Source organism: Balaenoptera borealis (assembly GCF_965194805.1).
Source record: "Balaenoptera borealis genome assembly, chromosome: 8".
NCBI lineage: Eukaryota > Metazoa > Chordata > Mammalia > Artiodactyla > Balaenopteridae > Balaenoptera > Balaenoptera borealis.
This window is the reverse complement of record NC_138865.1, coordinates 90,726,323-90,746,821: the sequence shown is the minus strand read 5'-3', so window position 1 is coordinate 90,746,821 and position 20,499 is coordinate 90,726,323. Positions and strand designations below refer to the sequence as shown.

Here is a 20,499-nt window from a genome sequence, read left to right as displayed (position 1 = left end):
GAATACAAATTGGAAAATAAGTAGTAAAACTGTCACTGTTTGCAGATGACATGATACTATACATAGAGAATCCTAAAAATGCCACCAGAAAACTACTAGAGCTAATCAATGAATTTCGTAAAGTTGCAGGATTCAAAATTAATGCACAGAAATCTCTTGCATTCCTATACACCAATGATGAAAAATCTGAAAGAAAAATTATGGAAACACTCCCATTTACCATTGCAACAAAAAGAATAAAATATCTAGGAATAAACCTACCTAGGGAGACAAAAGACCTGTATGCAGAAAACTATAAGACACTGATGAAAGAAATTAAAGATGATACCAACAGGTGGAGAGATATATCACGTTCTTGGATTGGAAGAATCAATATTGTGAAAATGACTCTACTACCCAAAGCAATCTACAGATTCAATGCAATCCCTATCAAATTACCAATGGCATTTTTTACGGAACTAGAACAAATCATCTTAAAATTTGTATGGAGACACAAAAGACCCCAAATAGCCAAAGCAGTCTTGAGGGAAAAAAACGGAGCTGGAGGAATCAGACTCCCTGACTTCAGACTCTACTATAAAGCTACAGTAATCAAGACAATATGGTACTGGCACAAAAGCACAAACATAGATCAGTGGAACAGGATAGAAAGCCCAGAGATAAACCCACGCACCTATGGTCAACTAATCTATGACAAAGGAGGCAAAGATATACCATGGAGAAAAGACAGTCTCTTCAATAAGTGGTGCTGGGAAAACTGGACAGCTACATGTAAAAGAATGAAATTAGAACACTCTCTAACACCATACACAAAAATAAACTCAAAATGGGTTCAAGACCTAAATGTAAGACCGGAGACTATAAAACTCTTAGTGGAAAACATAAGAAGAACACTCTTTGACATCAATCACAGCAAGATCTTTTTTGATCCACCTCCTAGAGTAATGGAAATAAAAACAAAACTGAATAAATGGGACCTAATGAAACTTCAGAGCTTTTGCACAGCAAAGGAAACCATAAACAAGACGAAAAGACAACCCTCAGAATGGGAGAAAATATTTGCAAACGAATCAACGGACAAAGGATTAAACTCCAAAATATATAAACAGCTCATGCAGCTCAATATTAAAGAAACAAACAACCCAATCTAAAAATGGGCAGAAGACCTAAATAGACATTTCTCCAAAGAAGACATACAGATGGCCAAGAAGCACATGAAAAGATGCTCAACATCACTAATTATTATAGAAATGCAAATCAAAACTACAGTGAGGTATCACCTCACACCAGTTAGAATGGGCATCATCAGAAAATCTACAAACAACAAATGCTGGAGAGGGTGTGGAGAAAAGGGAACCCTCTTGCACTGTTGGTGGGAATGTAAATTGATACAGCCACTATGCAGAACAATATGGAGGTTCCTTAAAAAACTAAAAATAGATTTACCATATGATCCAGCAATCCCACTACTGGGCGTATACCCAGAGAAAACCATAATTCAAAAAGACACATGCACCCCAATGTTCACTGCAGCATTATTTACAATAGCCAGGTCATGGAAGCAACCTAAATGCCCATCGACAGACGAATGGTTAAAGAAGTTGTGGTACATATATACAATGGAATATTACTCAGCCATAAAAAGGAACGAAATTGAGTCATTTGCTGAGACGTGGATAGATCTAGAGACTGTCATACAGAGTGAAGTAAGTCAGAAAGAGAAAAACAAATATCATATATTAACGCATGTATGTGTAACCTAGAAAAATGGTACAGATGAGCCGGTTTGCAGGGCAGAAGTTGAGACACAGATGTAGAGAACAGACATATGGACACCAAGGGGGGAAAACTGCGGTGGGGTGGGGATGGTGGTGTGCTGAATTGGGCGATTGGGATTGACACGTATACACTGATGTGTATAAAATTGATGACTAACAAGAACCTGCAGTATAAAAAACAACCAAACAAACAAAACAACTAATACTAAACTTTCACTGGGTTATTTGTATGGAAATATGTTAATATAAATGTTTCAGACATTACATGAAATTTCTAAAAATCTTATATGTTCTGGTATAATGTTATAAGTCATAATTCTAGTTATTACTTTAAAATGTATATCTCAGAAATAAAAAAAAGAAAATTAACTATGAGTTGAACCTGGATGATGGATACAGAAGAGTTCATTATACTGCTATTTTTGTTTATATTTTGTTTTTATTGTTTTCTATAATAAAATGTTTTTAAAAATTAAAACAAAAAAGTCTCTGTTTCCTTCACTCCCACCCCCAGAATACAAGTTCAATAAGAAAAGAATTTTCTTCTGCTTTGCTCACAGATATATTTCCAGTGTCTAGAATAGTATCTAGGATGTAGTAAATATTCAAATGTTTCTGTTCTTCTAATAATCAGGTCAGAAAGGAAGATATTATGCCAAGTTCTGAAAATCTGCAAAAATATCAAGTTTGATAAACGGTACTATAACCAAGGAAGTTTATAAAAAAAAAGAAAGTATACCAACTCAGTAATTAAAAAGCTTTGCAGTATGCAACCAGTAAACAGCAAACTATGGCCAAACTTTCAGTAAAGGTGACATCTCTCTCTTTTTAGTTTTGAAACTAAATTTAATAACTAGTTATGGCTTTTTCCCTTCTTCCAGAAATATCCTGAAATTTCTGTCTAAAGATTAAAAGATATATTTAAATGTATACTTATCCATACTGGTAATTGTAAAAAGTAATTATTCTGAGTTAATTAAAATTCTGAAAAATGTCCAATTATGTATTTAATGATTAAAAGAAGAGAGGCTATGCATATATTTGCCTTTGTTAAATATTGATTTAAGGATTTCTAATATGTTTTTACAACATGTAATTTTAAGAGCAAATGTACACAGCAGAAAACATTTGGTATCATAATAATTAATCTAATTTCTTTACAAACACAGAGCACAAGTCCACTGGTAAACATTTAAACAACTTAGAGTAAACACAATCTAGATGTCATATAATTTATCATTAAGGACTCCAGAGTCATAACTATTTAATTAAAATAAATCTGGACTACTCCTTGCTTGTATTACCTAACTACTACACTAAGGTATTAATAGTAATGACTTCACACTTACTTCAAAATCAGAAGACACCAAAAAGAATACATAGAGCTTAAAAAATATTAAATGAACCACCAAAAGGAATGAAAACCAAAGGAGAAAAGGGCCTCCATTCATTTACTCAACAAATATCTAATGAAGACCTACTATATAGGTATTAAGCACAGTATTCCTGAGAATATTCCTGGATTGTCTATCCATCTGAGTTAATAGTAAAAATAATTCCAGATTGGATCCCTGCCCTTCCACTTATGAAGGCCTTGTGCTTTAGACAAACACCGAAGTTTCTCTGTTCTTCAGCCTTCTTTTATCTGAAAAATAAGGATAACACTGCCCTTATCTAGCATCCAGATACCTGGCACTCTTTCACTTACTGGTCTCTATAAAATATTTGACAATTAGTCATATAGTGACTTATATTAACATTTTACTAAAGCTTTAAATTATTATTTAAATATTTTATTTAACATTTCATGAAATCCCATCTACGTAAGTTTCTTCAAAGCAGAAACCATGATACATTTTTCAGAATCCTCTATTATCAACTAGTAGTATTACCATATGTCAACTGTTTGGGGAGAGGGACAGGGAGAGCTGAGTTTTAAAAAATATGTTTTGTATTTTTCTATGACAAGCCAAAAAAATGGTAAAAAGTGATGCAATTATAATGTGTTTTAAATTAAACTAACAAAAAGCCAGGAATCTTTTTAGCTTGATCTAGCAGTTAAAAATGGGAGTATCAAATCAAACTTACTCCAATTCCCCTGAGAGGAGCTGTGTAAGCACTTTACACACATGGTCAACAATCTTTACAACCATCCTGTAATACAGAATGAAATTTTACTTTCAGAAAAAATATATATAAATAGCATTAAGAATTTTTTTGCAGAGGGAGCTGCTGTCATTTATAAGGTCTTTTTGAAAAGATAAACTTGGGGCTTTCCTGGTGGCGCAGTGGTTAAGAATCCGCCTGCCAATGCAGGGGACACGGGTTTGAGACCTGGTCTGGGAAGATCCCACATGCCACGGAGCAACTAAGCCTGTATGCCCAACTACTGAGCCTGTGCTCTAGCGCCCATGAGCCACAACTACTAAGCCCACGCGCCACAACTACTGGAGCCCACACGCCTATAGCCCATGATCCACAACAAGAGAAGCCACCGCAATGAGAAGCCGACACACCTCAACGAAGAGTAGCCCCCACTCGCTATAACTAGAGAAAGCCCGAGCACAGCAATGAAGACCCAACGCAGCCAAAAATAAATTAAAAAAAAAAAAACTCCTTAAAAGATAAATTTGAACAAGTTGCTTTATTAACTGTTTCTTTCAATAACCAGTGAGCCAGATTGAAAAAAAACCATGAAGAATTGAAACAAGAAAGGAAAAATGGGTGATATTGTTAGAGAAGAAAAACATCACCCTCCCCCCCAAAAACCCTATTAATAGAAAGTGCAAAGGGATTTAGACCAATTATTAGACATAATAAGTTTAAAGATAATTGGCCATAAGATCTACATATGAAAACTAACTATATTTCTATATACACCACCAAAAGTTAGAAAACATAATTTAAAAGAAGGACAATGTTTAACACCTCCCTCAAACACACACATACACACACACAAACCCTAAAACAATAAAGTACTTAAGAACAGATTAATGAAATAGACTGAAATACAGAAACAAAGTTAAGTGTAAGCCCTGTATTCCAGTCATCTGTTGCTGCATAACAAATTCCTCCAAAACTTAAAGGCCTAAAACCACCACGTAATTCTGCTAATGATTTTGTAGAGCAGACATTTAGGAAGTCAGCTGAGGAGTTCTCACTTGGGGTCTCTCATGCAGTTGAGTCAGATGTTGGCTGAAGCTACAGTCATCTGAAGGCTCAACTGCACTGATGTACAAGATGGCTCACTCATGTGCTGGCACCTGAGGCTGGACATTTCTGAGCTCAGCTGTGGCTGTGGCTATCTCCCATGTGGGAGTCTTCAGATATTTGGACATTTCACATGATGGCTAAGTTCCCCCAGTGCAAGCATCCTCAGAGAACCAGTGGGAGCTATCTGGCCTTTTCTGATCTAGCCTCAGAAGTCTGGTGGCATTACTTCTGCCTCAGCTCAGATTCAAAGGGAGGAGAATTAGACTCCACTGTTGCTACTGTTTGTGGGGGAGTAGCAACGTCATACTGTAGAAGATGATGTAGGATGCAAGACACTTTGCAGGTATCTTTAAAATGTACAATCTACCACAATCTGTATGCAGAAAACTATAAAGATACACAAATAATAAAGAATACATAACCAAGTACAAGAATATCCCATATTCACAGGCAGGAAAACTGGACATTGTAAATATGTCATTTTTCTCTAAATAGATGGATAAATCTAATGCAATTCCCAAATTTCCAACAAGACTGTGTATGAACTTTGAAAAGCAGATTCCAAATTTTATATGGAAGGCTAAATGGCCAAGAATAGCCAAAACACTCCTGAAAAGGTAGAATAAGGTAATCGTATTATCCAACTAGATATCAAGCCTTATCACAAGACTGTCTTAATTAACATAGTGTGGACCTTGGTGGAGAAATAGACAAATTGACCAGTAGAATAGAAGAGAAAGACCGGAGACACACTTATGCATATATGGAATTGTGATATGTAAATAACACTGCAGAAATCAGTTAATAATGAGAGACAACTGGTTTTCCAAAAGAAATAAAACAAAATTTTATTTATATCTATCTCATAACCATCAATACCAGATGGATTAACAACTTAACCGTTAAAAGCAAAACATTTAAAACATTCAACAGAAAATATAGGGAAATTATCTTCTTGATCTTAGGATACAGAACATTCCTTGAACAAGATACCAACAGCATGAATCACAAGAGAAAACACTGATAAATTAGATTGATAAAGACTGACACATTTAAAATAAGAACCCCTTTTCAACAAAGACACTATACCAAAAGTAAAAAGATACTCCTTACTATACAAATCGAATAATGATAAATCTAGAAAATTTATAGTAACCGTTCATGAAACTGTTTGTCTAAAAATAAGTTTTGTGCAAACTAGCAAAGAACAAGCCTATACAAAAAATTCAAGGCAGATATGAATAAAACTAAACAAATACCTATATCTAACAACAGTTTCGATCTCATTATTTTAATGGCACACACCAAGCTTTTATGCCAGATGGAGATCAATAATGTAAATATATATATATATTTTAAAATCAGTAAACAAACACTTTGACCATACCACTGTCTCAAGAAAATCAGAAGTGATTTTTAATGACGTTAAATGGTGAAGATGGTAAGAAATGAAAGTCATAATAATCTCATTGACATTAACATGTATAGTACCATTCAATAAACTCTGCATCTTGCTGAGCACCTGGTACTGTGACATACACAATTAGTGGAGACATAGTCCCTGATCTTTAGGGCTATAATCTAGGTAGCAAGAAGTAAAATACACATATAGAGAGGCGAGTCAAATTTCCACCTAAGTCTCAAATCAATCTTTTTTTCTCTATCTTCACCATCTCTGTAACCACTCCTAAATGATCTTTTGCATTCATTTCATTCTATCCCAGTCTATTCACTATACTGCAGCTATAATAACCTTTTTGAAATGTAAGAGGATCAAAAATGCATTTTTCGGTGAAAAAGACTATAGATTCACAAACACGAGAGAGGACCTTCAAGATAGCAGAGAGGAGTAAGACATGGAGATCACCTTCCTCCCCACAAATACATCAAAAATACATCTACATATGGAACAACTCCTACAGAACACCTACTGAACACTGGCAGAAGACCTCAGATTTCCCAAAAGGCAAGAAACTCCCCAGGTACCTAGCAATGTGGCTGACAGGGTCTTGGTGCTCTGGCCGGGTGTCAGGCCTGAGCCTCTGAGGTGGGAGAGCAGAGTTGAGGACACTGGACCACCAGAGACCTCCCAGCCCCATGTAATATCAATCGGCGAGAGCTCTCCCAGAGACCTCCGTCTTAACGTTAAGACCCAGCTCCACTCAATGACCAGAAAACTCCAGTGCTGGACACCCTTTGCCAAACAATTAGCAAGGCAGGAACACAACCCCACCCATTAGCAGAGAGGCTGCCTAAAATCATAATAAGTTCACAGACACCCCAAAACACACCACCAGACGTGGACCTGCCCACCAGAAAGACAAGATCCAGCCTCATCCACCAGAACACAGGCACCAGGCCCCTCCACCAGGAAGCCTACACAACCCACTGAACCAACCTTACCCACTGGAGGCAGACACCAAAAACAACAGGAACTATGAACCTGCAGCCTGCGGAAAGGAACCCCAAACACAGCAAGTAAACCAAAATGAGAAGACAGAGAAATACACAGCAGATGAAGAAGCAAAGTAAAAACCCACCAGACCAAACAAATGAAGAGGAAATAGGTAGTCTACCTGAAAAAGATTTCAGAGTAATGAGAGTAAAGATGATCCAAAATCTTGGAAGTAGAATAGACAAAATGCAAGAAACATTTAACAAGGACGTAGAAGAACTAAAGAGGAACCAAGCAACGATGAAAAACACAATAAATGAAATTAAAAATACTCTAGATGGGATCAATAGCAGAATAACTGAGGCAGAAGATCGGATAAGTGACCTGGAAGATAAAATAGTGGAAATAACTACCACAGAGCAGAATAAAGAAAAAAGAATGAAAAGAACTGAGGACAGTCTCAGAGACCTCTGGGACAACATTAAACACACCAACATTTGAATTATAGGGGTCCCAGAAGAAGAAGAGAAAAAGAAAGGGACTGAGAAAATATTTCAAGAGATTATAGTTGAAAACTTCCCTAATATGGGAAAGGGAATAGTCAATCAAGTCCAGGAAGCACGGAGAGTCCCATACAGGATAAATCCAAGGAGAAACACGCCAAGACACATAGTAATCAAACTATCAAAAATTAAATACAAAGAAAAAATATTAAAAGCAGCAAGGAAAAGCAACAAATAACATACAATGGAATCCCCATAAGTTTAACAGCTGATCTTTCAGCAGAAACTCTGCAAGCCAGAAGGGACTGGCAAGACATATTTAAAGTGATGAAAGGGAAAAAGCTACAACCAAGATTACTCTACCCAGCAAGGATCTCATTCAGATTCGATGGAGAAATTAAAACGTTAACAGACAAGCAAAAGCTAAGAGAATTCAGCACCACCAGACCAGCTCTACAACAAATGCTAAAGGAACTTCTCTAGGCAGGAAACACAAGAGAAGGAAAAGACCTACAATAACAAACCCAAAACAATTAAGAAAATGGTAATAGGAACATACATATCAATAATTACCTTAAATGTAGATGGATTAAATGCTCCAACCAAAAGACAGAGACTGGCTGAATGGATACAAAAAGAGGACCCGTATATATGCTGTCTACAAGAGACCCACTTCAGACATAGGGACACATACAGACTGAAAGTGAGGGGATGGAAAAGATATTCCATGCAAATGGAAATCAAAAAAAAGCTGGAGAAGTAATTCTCATATCAGACAAAAGAGACTTTAAAATAAAGACTATTACAAGAGACAAAGAAGGACACTACATAATGATCAAGGGATCAATCCAAGAAGATATAACAATGGTAAATATTTATGCACCCAACATAGGAACACCTCAATACATAAGGCGAATGCTAACAGCCATAAAAGGAGAAATCGACAGTAACACAGTAATAATAGGGGACTTTAACACCCCACTTTCACCAATGGACAGATCAACCAAAATGAAAATAAATAAGGAAACACAAGCTTTAAATGATACATTAAACACAATGGACTTAACTGATATTTACAGGACATTCTCAACTGCTCATGGAACACTCTCCAGGATAGATCATATCTTGGGTCACAAATCAAGCCTTGGTAAATTTAAGAAAATTGAAATCGTATCAAGTATCTTTTCTGCCCACAACGCTATGAGACTAGATATCAATTACAGGAAAAAATACTGTAAAAAGTACAAACACATGGAGGCTAAACAATACACTACTAAATAACCAAGAGATCACTGAAGAAACCAAAGAGGAAATCAAAATATACCTAGAGGGGCTTCCCTGGTGGCACAGTGGTTAAGAATCTGCCTGCCATTGCAGGGGACACAGGTTCGAGCTCTGGTCTGGGAAGATTCCCACATGCTGCGGAGCAACTAAGCCCATGCGCCACAACTACTGAGCCTGCGCTCTAGAGCCCGTGAAGCACAACTACTGAAGCCCATGCACCTGGAGCCCATGCTCTGCAACAAGAGAAGCCACCGCAATGAGAAGCCTGCACACCGCAAGGAAGAGTAGCCCCCACTCACCACAACTTGAGAAAGCCCGGGCGCAGCAACAAAGACCCAACACAGCCAAAAAAAAAAAAACAAAAAACAAAAAAAACCTAGAAACAAATGACAATGAAAACATGACAACCCAAAACCTATGGGATGCAGCAAAAGCAGTTCTAAGAGGGAAGTTTAGAGCTATACAATCTTACCTCAAGAAACAAGAAACATCTCAAATAAACAAACTAACCTTACGCCTAAAGCAATTAGAGAAAGAAGAATAAAAAAAAAAAACCAAAGTTAGCAGAAGGAAAGAAATCATAAAGATCAGATCAGAAATAAATGAAAAAGAAATGAAGGAAACGATAGCAAAGATCAATAAAACTAAAAGCTGGTTCTTTGAGAAGATAAACAAAATTGATAAACCATTATCCAGACTCATCAAGAAAAAAAGGGAGAAGACAAATTAACAGAATTAGAAAGGAAAAAGGAAAAGTAACAACTGACACTGCAGAAATACAAAGGATCATGAGAGATTACTACAAGCAACTATATGCCAATAAGATGGACAACCTGGAAGAAATAGACAAATTCTTAGAAAAGCACAACCTTCTGAGACTGAACCAGGAAGAAATAGAAAATATAAACAGACCAATCACAAGCACTGGAATTGAAACTGTGATTAAAAATCTTCCAACAAACAGAAGTCCAGGACCAGATGGCTTCACAGACGAATTCTATCAAACATTTAGAGAAGAGCTAACACCTATCCTTCTCAAACTCTTCCAAAATATATCAGAGGGGGGAACACTCCCAAACTCATTCTATGAGGGCACCATCACCCTGACACCAAAACCAGACAAAGATGTCACAAAAAAAGAAAACTACAGGCCAATATCACTGATGAATATAGATGCAAAAATCCTCAACAAAATACTAGCAAACAGAATCTAACAGCACATTAAAAGGATCATAGAACATGATCAAGTGGGGTTTATCCCAGGAATGCAAGGATTCTTCAATATACGCAAATCAATCAATGTGATACACATTAACAAACTGAACGATAAAAACCATATGATCATCTCAATAAATGCAGGAAAACCTTTCAATATAATTCAACACCTATTTGTGATAAAAACCGTACAGAAAGTAGGCACAGAGGGAACTTACCTCAACATAATAAAGGTCATATATGACAAACCCACAGCCAACATCGTTCTCATTGGTGAAAAACTGAAACCACTTCCACCAAAATCAGGAAAAAGACAAGGTTGCCCACTCTCACCACTACTATTCAACATAGTTTTGGAAGTTTTAGCCACAGAAATTAGAGAAGAAAAAGAAATAAAAAGAATCCAAATCAGAAAAGAAGAAGTAAAACTGTCTCTGTATGCTGATGACATGATACTACACATAGAGAATCCTAAAGATACTACCAGAAAACTACTTGAACTAATAGGTGAATTTGGTAAAGTAGCAGGATACAAAATTAATGCACAGAAATCTCTTGCATTCCTACACACTAATGATGAGAAATCTGAAAGAGAAATTAAGGAAACACTCCCATTTACCACTGCAAGAAAAAGAATAAAAATACCTAGGAATAAACGTACCTAAGGAGACAAAAGACCTGTATGCAGAAAACTATAAGACACTGATGAAAGAAATTAAAGATGATACAAACAGATGGAGAGATATACCATGTTCTTGGATTGGAAGAATCAACATTGTGAAAATGACTCTACTACCCAAAGCAATCTACAGATTCAATGCAATCCCTATCAAACTACCAATGGCATTTTTCACAGAACCAGAACAAAAAAATTCACAACTTGTATGGAAACACAAAAGACCCCGAATAGCCAAAGCAATCTTGAGAAAGAAAAACAGAGCTGGAGGAATCAGGCTCCCTGACTTCAGACTATACTACAAAGCTACAGTAATCAAGACAGTATGGTTGGGCTTCCCTGGTGGCACAGTGGTTGAGAGTCTGCCTGCCAATGCAGGGGACGCGGGTTCGAGCCCTGGTCTGGGAGGATCCCACATGCCGCGGAGCGGCTGCGCCCGTGAGCCACAATTACTGAGCCTGCGCGACTGGAGCCTGTGCTCCGCAACAAGAGAGGCCATGATAGTGAGAGGCCCGCGCATCGCGATGAAGAGTGGCCCCCACTTGCCACAACTGGAGAAAGCCCTCGCGCAGAAACGAAGACCCAACACAGCCAAAAAATAAATAAATAAATAAATAATTCCTACTTTAAAAAAAAAAAAAAAAAAAAAAGACAGTATGGTACTGGCACAAAAACAGAAATATAGATCAATGGAACAGGAAAGCCCAGAGATAAGCCCACGCACCTATGGTCACCTTATCTTTGATAAAGGAGGCAAGAATACACAGTGGAGAAAAGACAGCCTCTTCAATAAGTGGTGCTGGGAAAACTGGACAGCTACACGTAAAAGAATGAAATTAGAACACTCCCTAACGCCATACACAAAAGTAAACTCAAAATGGATTAAAGACCTAAATGTAAGGTCAGACACTATAAAACTCTTAGAGGAAAACATAGGCAGAACACTCTATAATAGAAATCACAGCAAGATCCTTTTTGACCCACCTCCTAGAGAAATGGAAATACAAACAAAAATAAACAAATGGGACCTAATGAAACTTTAAAGCTTTTGCACAGCCAAGGAAACCATAAATAAGATGAAAAGACAACCCTCAGAATGGAAGAAAATACCTGCAAACGAAGCAACTGACAAAGGATTAATCTCCAAAATTTACAAGCAGCTCATGCAGCTCAGTATCAAAAAAACAAACAACCCAATCCAAAAATGGGCAGAAGACCTAAACAGACATTTCTCCAAAGAAGATATACAGGTAGCCAACAAACGCATGAAAGAATGCTCAACATCACTAATCATCAGAGAAATGCAAATCAAAACTACAATGAGGTATCATCTCACACCAGTCAGAATGGCCATCATCAAAAAATCTAGAAACAATAAATGCTGGAGAGGGTGTGGAGAAAAGGGAACCCTCTTGCACTGTTGGTGGGAATGTAAATTGATACAGCCACCATGGAGAACAGTATGGAGGTTCCTTAAAAAACTAAAAATAGAACTACCATATGACCCAGCAATCCCACTACTGGGCATACACCCTGAGCAAACCATAATTCAAAAAGAGTCATGTACTACAGTGTTCATTGCAGCTCTATTTACAATAGCCAGGTCATGGAAGCAACCTAAGTGTCCATCAACAGATGAATGGATAAAGAAGATGTGACACATATATACAATAGAATATTACTCAGCCATAAAAAGAAACGAAATTGAGTTATTTGTAGTGAGGTGGATGGACCTAGAGTCTGTCATACAGAGTGAAGTAAGTCAGAAAGAGAAAAACAAATATCGTATATTAACACATATATATGGACTATATATGGAATCTAACACATATATGCTAACACATATAAATGGTTCTGAAGAATCTAGGGGCAGGACAGGAATAAAGACACAGACGTAGAGAATGGACTTGCAGACACAGGGAGAGGGAAGGGTAAGCTTGGCCGAAGTGAGAGAGTGGCATTGATATATATACACTACCAAATGTAAAAGAGATAGCTAGTGGGAAGCAGCCACATAGCACAGGGGGATTAGCTCCATGCTTTGTGGAGCACAGGGAGGGTGGGAGGGAGACGCAAGAGGGAGGGGATTTGGGGATATATGTATACATATAGCTGATTCACTTTGCTATACAGCAGAAACTAACACAACATTGTAAAGCAACTATATTCCAATAAAGATGTATTTTTAAAAAAAAAGAAAAAGAAAAAAAGAAACACTAGGCACAGGACTGAAAAACGGAATTCATATGAAAGCCTGTACTGAAAAATGAAAGCACAGGAGCCTTCATCTAAGCTGCTTCTATAATTAGGAAATAAGTGCCTACTTACCCAAGGGGGAAAATGAGGATTCTTCTTTAGAAAACTAAACCAGAACAACCTCTAGATACTGACACTTGGAGATTGCTCCAAGGAAAATGACAGCCTACCAAAGCACCTTTAGGTGAAGTCCACCAGGGGACAAGCAATCAGCTTTTTAGTGTCTCAGAAAAGCAGGAAAAATTTTTATGTCCAAAGATAAAGTGCTACGAAAAATAAGAAGAAAAGAAAAAGCTCTTGGAAAATAAATATTGTAATAGTAGAAATAAAGAATTCAGTAGAAAGGATTGAAAATAAGGCTGAGGAAATCTCTTAGAAAATAGAACAGAAAATTAGACAAGCAATCCAAGAGTCTTCCATCCAACAGAATAGGGATCAGCAAACTTTTTCTCCAAAGGGCCAGACAGTAAATAGTTTAGGCTTTGCAGGCCATATGGTCTCTTGTTGCAACCAAACAACTCTGCTGTTGTACTATGAAAGCAGCCAAAGGCAGTACATAAACAAATGGGGCAGACAGCAGGCAAGATGTGGCCTGTGAGCTATAGTTTGCTGACCCTTGCAATGAAAGAATTAAAAAAAAAAGAGAGAATAAGAAAAAACACAGAGGAATAAATCATCAAATAAATTATTTAAGAAAATTCCCAGAACTAAAACAATGAGTTTTTAGATTGAAAGGGTCCAACACAAAGCACACCATATTATCAAACTTCAGAACAGCAGGATAAACAGATCACAAAAGTTCCCAAAGAGAGAAAAAAATTGGTCTTATACAAAGATAAGGAAACTAGATGATATCTGCTTTTTTAAGAGCAACACTAAACTAGAAAGCCTAGAAAGCCTTCAATATTGAAAGAGAATTCTATACCTACTCAAAGTAGCAATCACATGTGAGGGGAGAATAAAGGTGTTTATCAGACACATAATAAATTAAAAATTTACCTCTAAGGTACACTTATTTGAGAGCTACTGAAAGATGTATTCCAACAAAATAATAGAGTAAGCCCAAAATAAGGAAGACATGATAGCCAGGAAAAACAGGAACCCAACACAAGAGGAGCTGAGGGAAGTCCTAGAACAACAGCTGTGCAACAAGCCTAGAAAGTGAGTCCAGATTGGAACTGGAGGAAGAAGGGCTTCAGGAGGGAGTCTTTAGTATAAAGAATGGAAGTGATGTATTTGAACATATGAAAAATATTGACAGCATGTGGCAGAGATGTGGAGCACTTAAAAAAAAAATTAACTAAAAATACACAAAAACCCAGGCAATATAAAAAAGTGAGAAAAGTATTAACTCCAAAAGAAGCAAAAGGACAGCTAACATCATACTTAACAGTAAAAAGAGGAAACCATTTCCTCTAAGGTCAGGAACAAGACAAGGATGTCCACTCTTAGCACTTTTATTCAACATAGTATTGGAAGTCCTAGCCACAGCAACCAGACAAGAAAAAGAAATAAAAGGAATCCAAACTGAAAAGGAAAAAGTAAAACTGTCACTATTTGCAGGTGACATGATACTAAATATAGAAAATCCTAAACACGCCACCAGCAAACTACTAGAACTCAATGAATTTGGTAAAGTTGCAGGATGCAAAATTAATATACAGAAATCTGTTGCATTTCTAAATACTAACAACAAACTATCAGAAAGAGAAATTAAGGAAACAATTCCACTCACCACTGCCTCGAAAAGAATGAAACACCTAGGGATAAACCTACCTAAGGTGGTAAAAGATCTGTACTCGGAAAACTATAAGATACTAATGAAAGAAATTGAAGATGATACAAACAGATGGAAAGATATACCACGTACATGGATTGGAAGAGTTAATATTGTTAAAATGACCATACTACCCAAGGCAATCTACAGATTCAGTGCAATCCCTATCAAGATACCAAGGGCATTTTTTGCAGTACTAGAACAAATAATTTTAAAATTTGTATGGAAACACAAAAGACCCCATATAGCCAAAACAATCTTGAGAAAGAACAGAGCTGGAGGAATCATGCTCCCTGACTTCAGGCTATACTCCAAAGCTACAGTAATCAAAACAGTATGGTACTGGCACAAAAACAGACATTTAGATCAATGGAACAGAGAGCCCAGAAATAAACCCACACACTCATGGTCAATGAATCTACAACAATGGAGGCAAGAATATACAATGGAGAAAAACAGCCTCTTCAATAAATGGTGCTGGGAAAACTGGACAACTACATGTATAAGAATGACATCAGAACATTCTCTAACACCATATACAAAAATAAACTCAAAATGAATTAAAGACCTAAATGTAAGACCAGAAACCATAAAACTCCTAGAAAAAAACACAGGCAGAACACTCTGACATAAATCGTAGCAATATTTTTTTGGATCTGTCTCCTAAAGAAAAGGAAATAAAAGCAAAAATAAACAAATGGGACCTAATTAAACTTAAAAGCTTTTGCACAGCAAAAGAAACCACTGGCAAAACGAAAAGACAACCTACTGAATGGGAGAAAATATTTGCTAATGATAAGACCAATAAGGAGTTTATATCCAAAATATGATAAGCAGCTCATACAACTCAACATCAAAAAACCCCCAAACACCTCAATTAAAAAATGGGCGGAAGACCTAAATAGACATTTTTCCAAAGAAGACATACAGATGGCCAACAGGCACATGAAAAAATGCTAAACACTGTTAATCATCAGAGAAATGCAAACTAAAACTACAATGAGATATCATCTCACACCTGCCAGATGCCTATCATCAAAAAGACCACAAATAAATGCTGGTAAGGATGTGGGGAAAAGGGAACCCTCGTACACTGTTAGTGGGAATGTAAACTAGCATGGTCACTGTGGAAAACTGTACAGCCGTTTCTCAAAAATCTAAAAATAAAACTACCATATTACCCAGCAATTCCACTCCTGGGTATATGTCCAAAAAAACCCAAAAACACTAAGTCAGAAAGATACATGCACCTCAATGTTCGTATCAGCATTATTTACAATAGCCAAGATATGGAAGCAACCTAAGTGTCCATCAACTGATGAATGGATAAAGAAGATGTGGTATACACAGACACACACACACACACACACACACACACACACACACACACACAAACACACACTGGAATACTACTCAGCCATAAAAAAGAATGAAATTTTGCCATTTGCAACAACATGGATAGACTTAGAGGGTATAAGTGAAGTAAGTCAAAAGACAGAGAAAGACAAATACTGTATGATATCACTTATATGTAGAATCTAAAAAATAAAACAAACTAGTGAATATAATAAAAAGGAAACAGACTCACAGATATAGAGAACAAACTGATGGTTAACAGTGGGGAGAGGGAAAGGTGGTAGAGCAAGATAGGGGTAGGGGACTAAGAGGTACAAACTGTTATGTATAAAATAAATAAGCTACAAGGATAAACATACAACACGAAATATAGCCAATATTTTATAATAACTATAAATGGAGTATAACCTTTAAAAATTGTGAATCACTATGTTGTACACCTATAACTCATATAATATTGTACATCAACTATATCTCAATTAAAAACAAAAAACACTAAAGACATTTAAAAAGTCATTAGAGTGAAAGTGACATTTTAAAGGAAAAAAAGCAAAAGGCTGTAGTGTATGTCACTATTTGGCTTAGCAAGAAACAATACCTTTATAATCAAAATAATGAGATATTGATCACTAATTTAACCAGAAATTATAATATATGTAATTATAGGGGGGAAAGGAATTAGGAGAGTAGGGTGGAAAGCTAGATCTGCATCTCCTATAGCAAGAAGAGACTATGCCTAAACCTGATTAATTAAGAAATACCAGTCTACACATGGTATTTAGGAATAAAGAGCTAAATACCAGGGAAAATGGCCAAAAGGATTAAAAGTAGTTTCCTAAAAGTAGGACTTGGAGATGGAGAAGGGTAGGGTTCTATAAGGCTTTTAATTTTACTTGGCTGTTAACTATGTAAATATATGACTTTCAAAAATTAATTTAAAATAATTAAAATTTATTACAAAGCCAATAACTAGCAAAAAATGTCTGCAACACTATATTATTGCAACAATCTTATACACAGAAGACCAATATCTTAAAATTATAAGGAACTCTGACAAAAGACAACAACATAATATAATATATGCAAGAGACATGAACAGGCAATTCACACAAAAAACATTACTATCCAAGGTGCATATAAAAAACTTTCACCCTTCAAAGCAATAAAAGAAAAAATTCAGATTAAAACGACAAAGCAGTGTTATTTTAACCTACTAATCAGCAAAAATTTGAGGAATGAGTAATACTAGTGTTTTAAAATGCATTCATTGTGAAAGTGTAAGTTGATATATCATTTCTGGAGAAAATTTTGGTGATATGAATCAAAATCTTAAAAATATGTATGACATCTAATTCAATAATTCCTGCTAAAAATGCATCCTTAAGGAAATAGTTACAAATACATATAAAAGGATTCGGCTACAAGGGTATTTATTTTAGCAAAATCTCCTTAAGACTCTCTTTTTTGGGCTTCCCTGGTGGCGCAGTGGTTGAGAATCTGCCTGCCAATGCAGGGGACATGGGTTCGAGCCCTGGTCTGGGAAGATCCCACATGCCGCGGAGCAACTAGGCCCGTGAGCCACAACTGCTGAGCCTGCGCGTCTGGAGCCTGTGCTCCACAACAAGAGAGGCTGCACTAGTGAGATGCCCGCGCACCGTGATGAAGAGTGGCCCCTGCTTGCCACAACTAGAGAAAGCCCTCGCACAGAAACGAAGACCCAACACAGCCAAAAATAATAAATAAATAAATTTATAAAAAAAGAAAAAAAAAGACTGTCTTTTTCATACTGATTTACCTGAAACAATAAAATAGCCTTACCTGAACTGTACGTCCTGCATTGATATGCTCTTCATGCAACTTGTCCCAGATTCTGCACCTCTGATACTATACGAAAGAAAGGGGAAAGGTACTGAATTTTTTTTTTATCACTAAGTGATTATTCCCAATTTACCTCAAAAATCCCCACTCACCCACCCAAACTTAAACATACCAGCTAAAAAAGTTACTGACTTAGTAGTGGAAATTAACTGTCCAAAGACCATACAAGTAAGTAGGAAGTTTTCAAAAACATTACACACAAAATTCTGGTAAATGGTAAAAACAAACAAAAATCACTAAATACTCTTTATTTTACTGAAAAAGATTATGTATTTTGTCTATAACGCACACTCTTTGGAGGTGAAAAAAATGAGAATGTAAAAGAGTGTGAAAAATGAAAAGACTAACAGCATTCATCAGATATTCTTACTATATATGAAGACTCTGAAATGTCTGTTAATGATAGAGTCAAGTACTGAAAACTAAAATGTGATTTGAGAAAAAGTAACATGGATACTGCAGACTAGAAAGTATATAAAAATGAGAATGAACATTTAATATATATGTCTTAATTTTTACCAAGGTAATGTTTAGTTTTCAGAGTTCACCCAAAAAACTTAATGAGCATGATAATGGAAAATTTTTCATTTGACAGGAAAATGTGATAACATTATGACGGAATACTTGTATAAAATATAAACACCACCAAATGTCACATATTATTTTTGGTTGAAATAAAAAACCCAAATAATTAAGATGTTAGCAGATGTGAATAATGACATTAAACACATTTTTAGTATAACCCACACACACACACACACACTACTTTGAAAGCACAGAAACATGAAATGCCCATATACACATGGAAGGAAAAACAGATTTTAAAAGTAGAGCACTAAAATTTTTTCTAGGGTATTTTTATATTCCTTATTCTGCATATTCTTTAAATTTAGTAGTGAATAATGCAGCAAAAAACTCTTTTGATACTCCTGAATTTTTGTTTTTTATATCATCTAAGAACTAAACAATAGCCATTAAGCTTAAAAATAACTAGACTATGGAGAACAGTATGGAGGTTCCTTAAAAAACTAAAAATAGAACTACCATATGACCGAGCAATCCCACTACTGGGCATATACCCTGAGAAAACCATAATTCAAAAAGACACATGCACCCCAATGTTCACTGCAGCACTATTTACAATAGCCAGGACATGGAAGCAACCTAAATGTCCATCAACAGATGAATGGATAAAGAACACGTGGTACATATATACAATGGAATATTACTCAGCCATAAAAAGGAATGAAATTGGGTCATTTGTAGAGATGTAGATGGACCTAGAGACTACATCTACAGAGTGAAGTAAGTCAGAAAAAGAAAAACAAATATTGTATATTAATGCATATATGTGGAATCTAGAAAAATGGTATAGATGATCTTATTTGCAAAGCAGAAATAGAGACACAGATGTACAGAACAAACATGGACACCAAGGGGGAAGGAGGGTGGTGGGATGAATTGGGAGATTGGGATTGACATATATACGCTACTGAAACTATGTATAAAACAGATAACTAATGAAAATCTACTGTATAGCACAAGGAACTCTACTCAGTGCTCTGTGTGGTGACCTAAATGGGAAGGAAATCAAAAAAGAGCAGATATATGTGTACGTATAGCTGATTCACTTTGCTGTACAGTAGAAACTGACACAACATTGTAAAGCAACTATACTCCAATAAAAATTAATAAAGAAATAGACTATATTGAGAATATATTTACCAAACATAAACTTAAAACCACTACGCAATCAACTAAATTTAAAACCACTATCAAACTACTTTTGCTTCTAAGAAAAATTTAATTGATGCCATCAGACCCAGTATAAATGCTCCTTTAGTGTTATGATATTAACAAAAAGAAAAGAATGTAAGCCAAAGATACATGTCTGAAAATAAGCCACTTTAAAATTACTTAATACTAATCTGTCATGATATTTTAAGAAAAATTAATGTTAAGGAAACAATTGAAAATCCAGAGAGGTCAGGGTTGCAAGAATCGTGGAGCAGAGTATCAGAGAGGAAAAAGCTGCATGTGAGGAGATAACTGAAATGAGAGGACTATACTGAAACAGAGCTCCAGAGATCCACAGGGTTTTCCTTTTGAGTCTTCAGCTGAGTACAGATCAGCACACGCAAATAAGCAAACAACCTGAAGTCAGAAAA

The 20,499-nt window shown here is 36.1% G+C and overlaps 1 protein-coding gene across 5 annotated transcripts in view; it reads right to left on the bottom strand.

Moving 5' to 3' along the window:
* The window catches only part of STX17 (syntaxin 17), an 85,595-nt gene that overhangs the window by 45,437 nt on the left and 19,659 nt on the right, over positions 1-20,499 (bottom strand). For all 5 annotated transcript variants that reach the window (XM_082404181.1, XM_082404180.1, XM_082404182.1 and 2 more), the window contains exon 3: positions 18,272-18,337. In XM_082404181.1, the coding sequence (XP_082260307.1) occupies positions 18,272-18,337 (66 nt within the window). The remainder of the gene's footprint in view (positions 1-18,271; positions 18,338-20,499) is intronic.